General features: G+C 44.0%; 2 protein-coding genes across 2 annotated transcripts in view; one reads left to right on the top strand and one right to left on the bottom strand.

Moving 5' to 3' along the window:
• The first annotated feature begins 276 nt into the window (after positions 1-276).
• LOC113216030 (exosome complex component RRP42) lies at positions 277-1,542 on the top strand. The gene is made up of 5 exons (XM_052265084.1): positions 277-548; positions 632-797; positions 879-1,073; positions 1,165-1,320; positions 1,404-1,542. Exons 1-5 carry the CDS (start codon positions 277-279, stop codon positions 1,512-1,514), a joined length of 900 nt encoding a protein of 299 aa, XP_052121044.1. The 3' UTR covers positions 1,515-1,542.
• LOC113216029 (feline leukemia virus subgroup C receptor-related protein 2) overlaps positions 1,543-8,493 on the bottom strand; it is an 88,565-nt gene continuing 81,614 nt past the window's right edge. Inside the window, exons 4-10 of the mRNA XM_052265067.1 lie at positions 7,613-7,754; positions 7,097-7,299; positions 6,905-7,005; positions 6,626-6,736; positions 5,664-5,976; positions 1,909-1,981; positions 1,543-1,666 (exon numbers count right to left, since the gene is read on the bottom strand). Coding sequence (XP_052121027.1) covers positions 1,605-1,666; positions 1,909-1,981; positions 5,664-5,976; positions 6,626-6,736; positions 6,905-7,005; positions 7,097-7,299; positions 7,613-7,754 — 1,005 coding nt within the window. The 3' untranslated portion in view covers positions 1,543-1,604. The remainder of the gene's footprint in view (positions 1,667-1,908; positions 1,982-5,663; positions 5,977-6,625; positions 6,737-6,904; positions 7,006-7,096; positions 7,300-7,612; positions 7,755-8,493) is intronic.

The following is an 8,493-nucleotide window of genomic DNA, read 5'->3' as shown; positions in this document are numbered from 1 at the left end:
ATTTGCATCGCTCTTCTTAACTCCTTTACAAAGGATTTAGAATGAGTAACATAACCTCAAAACTTTAGAAATATTTTCTTTCTTTATTAATTTTTGTGTGATGAACGTAAACTTTGCGCCCAGACGTGTGTGCATGTGTCGTAGCGAGTTTTAAACAATCCTGAAAGACGTTAGTCGTGTGTCCTTACGAGATAAGCTAGTGTTAACGTTATGATTGCAACTTTACAACATGGGTGAAAATTGTGTTTGAAAAACTCACTCAAAAATATCTCATGAATGGTCAAGTCAACCAGCTATTTGTTTTTCTTTATAAGTTTTGGGAACTTCTTATCAGTATACTTCATTTTTCAGAATGACCTCCGGAATGATGGTAGATCTAAACAAGACTACCGACCAATTGAGTTGGAACTTGATATCGTGACACACGCCAATGGCTCAGCAAGGGTACGGCTAGCAAACACTGACATTCTTGTGGGTGTTAAGACAGAAATTGATGTACCCACATCTAATCGCCCAGAAGAAGGAAAAATTGAATTTTTTGTTGACTGGTAAGTTAAGGTTTGTTGCTAGGGTTAGTTTTACAGATTTTGTGTATGCATAAAGATTAATTTTAATCACAATACTTCTCTAGTTCTGCCAACGCTACCCCTGAATTTGAAGGCAAAGGTGGTCAAGACTTGGCAACAGAGATAGGCAACTACTTAGGGAGTTCTTTTGCATCTCCTTTATCATTTGATCTCAAACCATTATGCATACTAAAAGGAGTCCAGTGTTGGAAACTTTATGTAGATATCCTGGTATGTCATGCAATTTAGTAATTTGGTTTTCATTATAAATTTATTGTCTTTCCTAATGCTAAAACTCTTATGCCTGCCTAGATTCTAGAGTGTGGTGGTAACTTGTTTGATGCTGTATCACTCGCAGTAAAAGCGGCTTTGTATAATACCATGGTTCCACGAGTTGAAACTGTTGCAATGGATGGTGGCAATGTGGATCTTCAACTTTCAGGGGATCCATTTGATTGTTGGAGACTTGACATTACAAATATTCCCTGTTTAGTAACTCTGACCAAGGTACGTTTGTTTTTATCTCAAATTTGAATCAGTAGGTCCACAAATATTAAATATTAGGTGTATATGCTGAATACTTTCTGTTTTACTTTAGATTGGTGAGCATTTGATAGTTGATCCCACTGCTGAAGAGGAAGAATGTAGCATGGCATCATTGGTTGTAGCTGTGACAGAGAGTGGTCGGATTAACTCACTATGTAAAACAAGTGTGGGTAGTTTACATCCACAAACTTTAACGGATGCACTGAAGGTGTGTGTTTCATTTTTGGAAACTATCACAAGTGAGTGTCTTTCTACCTCTATTCAATTTGAGAACTCTTTTTCTTTTTGCAGGTTGGTGTCGAGGTTGGAGTGGGACTCAACAAAGCTTTAAATGAAGCACTGGGCAGGGAGGAAAAACGGCTACAATCAAACAAACCTGAAAGATTTGGGTTTCTGAAGTAGTACCTGCCATTAAATTTATTCTATTCCATTTTCATTTTTTCTCCTGTGATGTGAGTACCAGTTTATTTCAGAAATTAGTATACAAGAATATTAAATCAATAGGTGTGGATCATCATTGTAGTTCTGAGCTCTTCTAGTAACTGTGTGACGCACTGAAACAGACAATTATAAGGCAACTTTATATCATCAATTTTTCATAACTTTTAAATAACTGACCGATCTTTTCAATCATCTGATTAAATTAACATTCAAATTTCACATGCGCCATACTCATGCTCCATGTTGCCTCATAGCATCATGCAGACCTGGGCTGGAGGAATAGTATGAATGCTGATTTTTTTTAGGAACCTATTCTTATTTTCATTATCAATAAATAATGAATCATGTACTTTACCTTTGTAATCAGACTGCTGAGGAGGGGCTGACTGGTACACTAAGTCTGCTGGTATGACGTCGTTTTCTAGGACCTAGTTTGAAGAATAAGGTGAAAAGTACATTGCATTATTGTTCTGGAGAGTCTGAATTTTGGTAGAATTTGCAAGCATGCAATCCATGTAGGTCGACTTTGTCTCCACCTCCGCATCAGCCCACCACTTGGCGTACAAAAATTTCTATGACCAATAGGGGGAGAAGCACAAGGTTTTGTTTTACTCCATAGAGCATGCAACATTCCAAAGAATGGATGAAATTGTTTTGCCATGCAAGCTTTGAAAGCTCTTGAAACAAATCTGTTGTTGAGGTAGAGAGGTAGAGGCCCTGTAATTTCGTTTCTTGTAGTTTTTCATCTAACATAATTTATTATCTCAGAATGCCTCATGGCTATTGGAAACAGTTCAGATATCAGAAGACAAGCTTATATACACACAAAAGCAATATCATGAAACAGATAACAGTCAAGAACAGAAAAAAGGCTCCAACAAATTGAGAGACCTAAAAAAAGCACATTTATCAGACAAATTATTGAACACATGCCACACAGTTTTCTCAATTTCATTTCTATACTTTAAAAAGGAAGTGGTTGCATCAAAAACCACCTATTCTCAAATGTTACTAGGAAGATTTCAGATGCTGTATCTTTCTCACTTCTCAAAATTGTCTATTACGGCATATATTTTTTATATCTTTTGAAATTGTTATATTCCTACTAATACTGTCTGATAAAACTGGAATTATTAAAAACCTACCATAAATAAGTAGAATCTTAAGGAAAAAGATTATTCTGTACAGTTAAAATAGAGGAATTGATGATCGGCCTACTAATTGCTTCAAGCACCCAACAAAAGATTTAATAAATCCTGAAATCAATCATAAGTGCTACTTATTTTTTCAAAACTGTAGCTGAGTTTTGGCTAAAAAGGTTAAAACAGCATTCACAAGAAGTTTGAGATGCTTTAAGGTTGATAAAGTCACATGGGGAAAAGAGGAGAGGATACATTCTTTCTCAGACACCCAATTAGAGGCATTTGAAGGCCACTAGAGTGCACCAATCTCCTCTTTTTCTTACCCACCTCCTGTATTCCTCATGAGACTAAATCTTCCTTTATGAAAATGTTACTACAGGGTCAAGAGAAAACTTCCAGAAAAGTTTTTTTTAGGCTAACAATCATCTGTGAAAAGTGATGGTGATGGTGCTTTCCGCAATTATCAACAACACATCTGTGGTTTCTACTTTCCACTTAGACTATAACAGTAATGACGAGACTACAAGACAAAGAAAACTGTTAGATTTTGTCACAGCTCAAATAAAAAGAGGTAAAGTTTTGTTGATTCATAATTTAAAAATTTTGTTTCAGAAATTTTATGAGGATATCACAACTTCAGGTACATGCTTTAAATATCAAAATCCTCATAAAGTGCTAGTATTGTGCTGTTGTTGAAGTTTTACATCCTAGCTTGGTGGTAAATTTGTGCATAATAACTATCAATCACTAACATTTCATATTGTAACACCAATCTTTCCTGAAATCCTTTGGCAAAATTATTATGGCACCCAGTTCTATGGAAAAATAGTTTTTCTGCAACATAACTTAAAAAGCAGCATGTCCGAAAAACCGTTTGTAGAGTAAATAGTAACACAGCCTTTGCGATTGGAATGCTTTCTTTTAAAATAACTCTAAAGCCCACACAAATGATTTTAAGAATAGGCAAGAAATACGGGTGCTTATTTTCTAACCCACAGCTAGTTTTCAGAAGAAACATTCAGCTAAAAACTTAATTTGAGCATTTGCTACTTACTTTTTTCTTCTAAAAACAAAATGAGAATCCTGCTCTTATTGTCATTTTTCACATCACTCCTTGCATCAGATGCACTTTAAAACTACAGGTAACAACAAATCAAAATATTTTTTTTTTAAATCTTGGCTTGTTAAATCACATAGTAAAAATATTCACTTTTCTGACAGACATTTGCTGCATATCAGCACAAACTAAAATTTGGCAAATCTGCACCATATTTAAAATGCAACAATCTACGTTGCTATAAAAACTATGTTTCACCATAAAAATCTGAACTTTTAATATACCTAATCAATAAATGGGTGAGCAAGCTGAAATTGCCCTTTAAAGGGCCCGACAGCTACTAATTATTGTCAAACTCTAAATTATTGTCAACATTATTGTCAATGTAAAATTGAAATTTATTGTCAATGACTAAAGGTAATGAATTGGTAAATTCGGGAGTCCGGTCTGATGTCATGGACCTCACCTCATAAATGCTGGCTTTGCGCCCAGCGCACGCCATCTCATCTAGTGCTAACAATCATGTTAACTACCAATCATATAGCTTGCCAAAATTTGGCCTCTAAACATGAAAAATCTAAACTGAAAAATAAATAGAATAATTGTTTGAAAATTGTGTTAAGTTAAATGCAGGGTAGACTCAATTTGAATAACTGCATTTTACCTTAACACACTAACACACTGCTCAGATCTTAATAATTTTAGTAGCTATGATTAACCCAGGACATGCCATCGCCACATGGTGGTCATGTCGTGCTTTATGACTTGACTCACTCATCTTACTAGCAACCGGGGCTCTACCAATACCACAATTACCTATTTACACTGATTTTATTGTCAGCAAAATCACAGTCAATCCAGCGCTATGCAGCGCCACCATCTTCCAGGAAGCTGACTTTTGGTGAGACACCATGGTCAAAAAGATGCCAATACTCAGCAGGGTTGTACGTTGTACTAATCCACTATTTCTCACAGGGAAATCCAGATCTGACCGTCCCCTCCCCCACTTCCCTTCCCCGAGATCGTAAGGGTCCACTGTAAAAAGTATCTTTGTAAAATTGTGACATTTTTCCTTTTCTGAATTACAATGATTTTTCACAGTGTCAAGTTGGGGCGATTGGCACTAGGAATCGGAGGGGAGTCCTTTCGACAACATACAGAACATTCACACACATAAACATACACTTACTTCGAACACGAACACCCGCGCTGTCAAGCCTCATTCAGCCCCACCACGCTACCACCTATCCCTCGCTAGCTACCACGCTTAATGCCGACGACACACCACGTCCAGCAACGCACCAGATAAAACCGCGTCATCGCAATGTTTTGAAATTACGAGTCCCCCTTTTTTGCGTATCCCTATACAAAACAGTCCGTCATTGAGGAGAAACAGGTAAACGCACAAACTATGTGGCCACTCGTGAAGCAAAAATGTTGTCACTCTTTTTAGACGCCACATTTTGGCCCTACTAAGTGCAAAATTTTGGCTTCCCCTAAGGGACTGCCAAATTTTGGCCTCTACCAACAACTTCAGTGCGATGTGACCACGGAGTGGCCACATTTAGCTGATTTTCCCGGCCATGCGCCATGCACCGTCACACTGAACGCGTTCCTGTTAAACTTCGACAGTTTGTTGTAAAAAGGCGGCCGCGGGTTTTGACAGGGCGAGAAGTCGTTGGAACCCAGCTCACTGACAGCTACCACTACCCCCTCCACGGCCCAGCAGATACGACGCGTGAGGGAGGCTACTTAACACAACACATAAGGTAACGAACGCACAGACGAACATACAGACAAGTGGCGTAGACAAGGCGCCCGTACAGACACACACAGAGTCCCCAGGCTGTGCCGCCTCGCGCGTGCTGCTGCCCCCGACCCGCCTCAAGCTTTGATCATGTCGTCGCCAACCTGCTCGATGGGGCTGCCGATGGTGCTCACGGCGATGGCGCGGTCCAGGGGGTTCTTCTGCGCCGCCTGCCGCCGCAGGTTGTTCTTGATGCAGGCCGTCATGATGGTGCCGATGAACAGCGCCACGCACATGGTGATGTTGGCCCACAGGTGGCCGGCGCGCTCGAAGATCCAGCCGTAGAACATGGTGAAGAGGATGCCGAACATCTGGACGGCGGCGTTGAGTAGGCCTGCCGACGTGCCCTCCGGCTCCGGGTACGTCAGCTCGGCGGCGAACTCGAAGCCCACGGGGAGGTATCCCGTCATGAAGAACCTGCCAGGGAGGAATCCAAGAAAAGGTCTCAAACAAGTGTGCTGTTGTTGAGCAAAATTACGGCCATCAAGCAGCTCAAGTGAATGGTTGGCTTATGACGGAGCGCGTTACACTTTGCGGTGTGCACGGCAGAAATGTTTTTAACTCAAATGGAAGCGGGAGTATGTAAAACGGCTGCGCTAAAGTACAAGGTGGGACGGAAAGTAAACCTAACGGAGAGGAGTCGTCGCACTCCGAGGGAAGTCTCCGCGTCGATATCCCGCTCACCAGCAAGGGGTATCGCCAGTTCATCTCGCGGTTGGACGTCTCTCTCTGTACTCATGACGGTGGAATCGACGTCGAAATGATATCGAAACGATATAAAAGTGGTCGAATCGACGCCACAACGGTATTATTTCGACCTAGTATTTCTTAGGGGGTGGGCGCGGCGGCGGCGGCGAGGGAATCTGCCGGGACTCTACGAGGGAGAGGACGGAGCCAGGCGAAGACAGGACGAGCCTCAGAGATGCTATCAGCCGGATCGACTCGCTCCAAGGTCACTACTTCCGTTTTGTTGGGCAGACAGATAATCCGAAAAGTCGTATCATAGTTTTTACCTCGCCGACGACGCACGGCCTTCCGCGCGCCTGTCTGTCGGCCAGAGACTTACCCTAGCACAGCGCTGGCCAAGTACACGACCCAGATGAGGCCGGTGAAGAACGAGTACGTGTACACCAACATGCCGACCAGGGAGAGCGCGTAGACAGCAAGAGTCGTCTCCCTAAAATAAAACAAGAGCTCCATGTTATTCCAAAACAGTCCGTACGGTGTGAACAATATAATATAAAAAAAAAATCCACAAAATTGATTCAATAAAAGCAAAACATATTTATATAGCTGGCCATCCAGGGTCGACTGTTTTAAAGAAAGTCACCCCTTGACTTCTTACTTAAATCTGCCGGTGGAGTCCAGGACAACGCCGCACACGACGGAGCCCAACATCCCCGCCAGCACGATGACCAGGCCGATGTGCCCCGCGTCGCGACTATGCTGTGAGCAGAGCGTGCGACAGATCAAGTGCGTTAGTGCAACGTCTTGGAGGGGGCTGTAAAGCCAAGGGGTGCGGGTAGACGTCGCTTACCGGGAAGACCTTGAGCACGACCTGGTTGAGTAGCGTGCTGATGGCGTAGAACACGGCAATGTTGACGCCGTACGACAGCAGCAGCAGCATGTAGGGCCAGTTGGTGGACAGCCGCTTGACGGAGATGAAGAAGCCCTCGTTTTCGGATGCCTTGATGGTGGCCTGCGCGGGGCTGGGTGGAAGCGGTGGACCAGCCTGGAAGACTGCCGAGCGGGACAAGGACACCGTCAAAAAAATAGGGTAAAATAAAAACAACAAAAAGGGAAGTAAAAGACGAGACAGCTATAGCAGCCTTGCTCGGTTGCACCCTCTGCCCAACCCCTCCACCCTTTTTCCCGCTTTTTACACGCAGAGAGCTATAATTTTAAAGACGAACCGACCGAGAACTCGACGTAAAAAAAAAGTTAACCCCGATTTGCTTTTCAAAATGTCAGTGAATTGATTCCTGTCTGACCATGGAGTTAGCTTAACTCCATGGTCTGACACGTCAAACTGTGCTGTGCACGGCGTACTCACAGAAGAGGATGAGGACCAGCAGGACGGAGGTGACGCCCGCCACGATGTAGAAGAGGATCCGCAGCTGCTCCCCGAGGAGCTCCACATCCTCGCTCTGGGTCACCAGCATGGGTGGCACCACGAAGCCCAGCGCCACTCCCAGCTGAAGGAGGAAGGCGCAAATGGTCATATAAGGTCGTGACGAGATGTTCAATACACCACATTTCAAAAATCTGACTCATAATGGAAACCAGTGCGACTTTACATTCGTCTTGAAACTGATCTTAGATTCAAATCAATGTACCGAGGTCGTTGATTCCCCCTTCCCGCATCCGCATTTAGACTTTAAGTGTGCCTTCGAGCTTGTAACTCTAACTTGAAAATTTGCTAACTAAGCAGCAGTGGTCATCTTTCTTGGTGCCTCCCGAGGACCGTGATCTGAGACACGTTTCCCTTCGCGGTGCACACGTATGAGTGCCGCACCGAGCGGGATCCCTGCCGCAGCGCGCGCCCCCATCCCCCATGGAGGCCCTGGAGCTGGCCCCCGCGGGGTGCGCGGGGCGCAGTGGCGGACGCTGCAGCGGTCGGCTGCCGCGGCGGCGCGGCCAGCAGCGTACGGCTCTATCATCTTGCCCAACGCCCGTCCCATTTGTCGCTGTCAGTCGCGGCGAGTCTATAGCCTAGCCTGGCCCTGGCCTAGCCCATCCTGGAGACGCGGCTTACCATGCCGCAGACTGCCCCCTCTCCCTCCTCCCCTTCCTCATCCTCCTCTCCTTCTCATCTTTCCCTTGTCGCGTTTCGTAGCAGTAGCCGGGGAGGAAGGCTGGAAGGCTGTTGTGGCCGTAAGCAAATTGCCCCACATCATCCACATCCACATCATCGGGCCAGCCCTCTGCCCCCCC

Source organism: Frankliniella occidentalis, unplaced genomic scaffold (genome assembly GCF_000697945.3).
Source record: "Frankliniella occidentalis isolate FOCC.00 unplaced genomic scaffold, Focc_3.1 Scaffold23, whole genome shotgun sequence".
In the NCBI taxonomy this organism is placed as follows: domain Eukaryota; kingdom Metazoa; phylum Arthropoda; class Insecta; order Thysanoptera; family Thripidae; genus Frankliniella; species Frankliniella occidentalis.
This window is presented reverse-complemented; position numbering and strand designations above follow the sequence as displayed.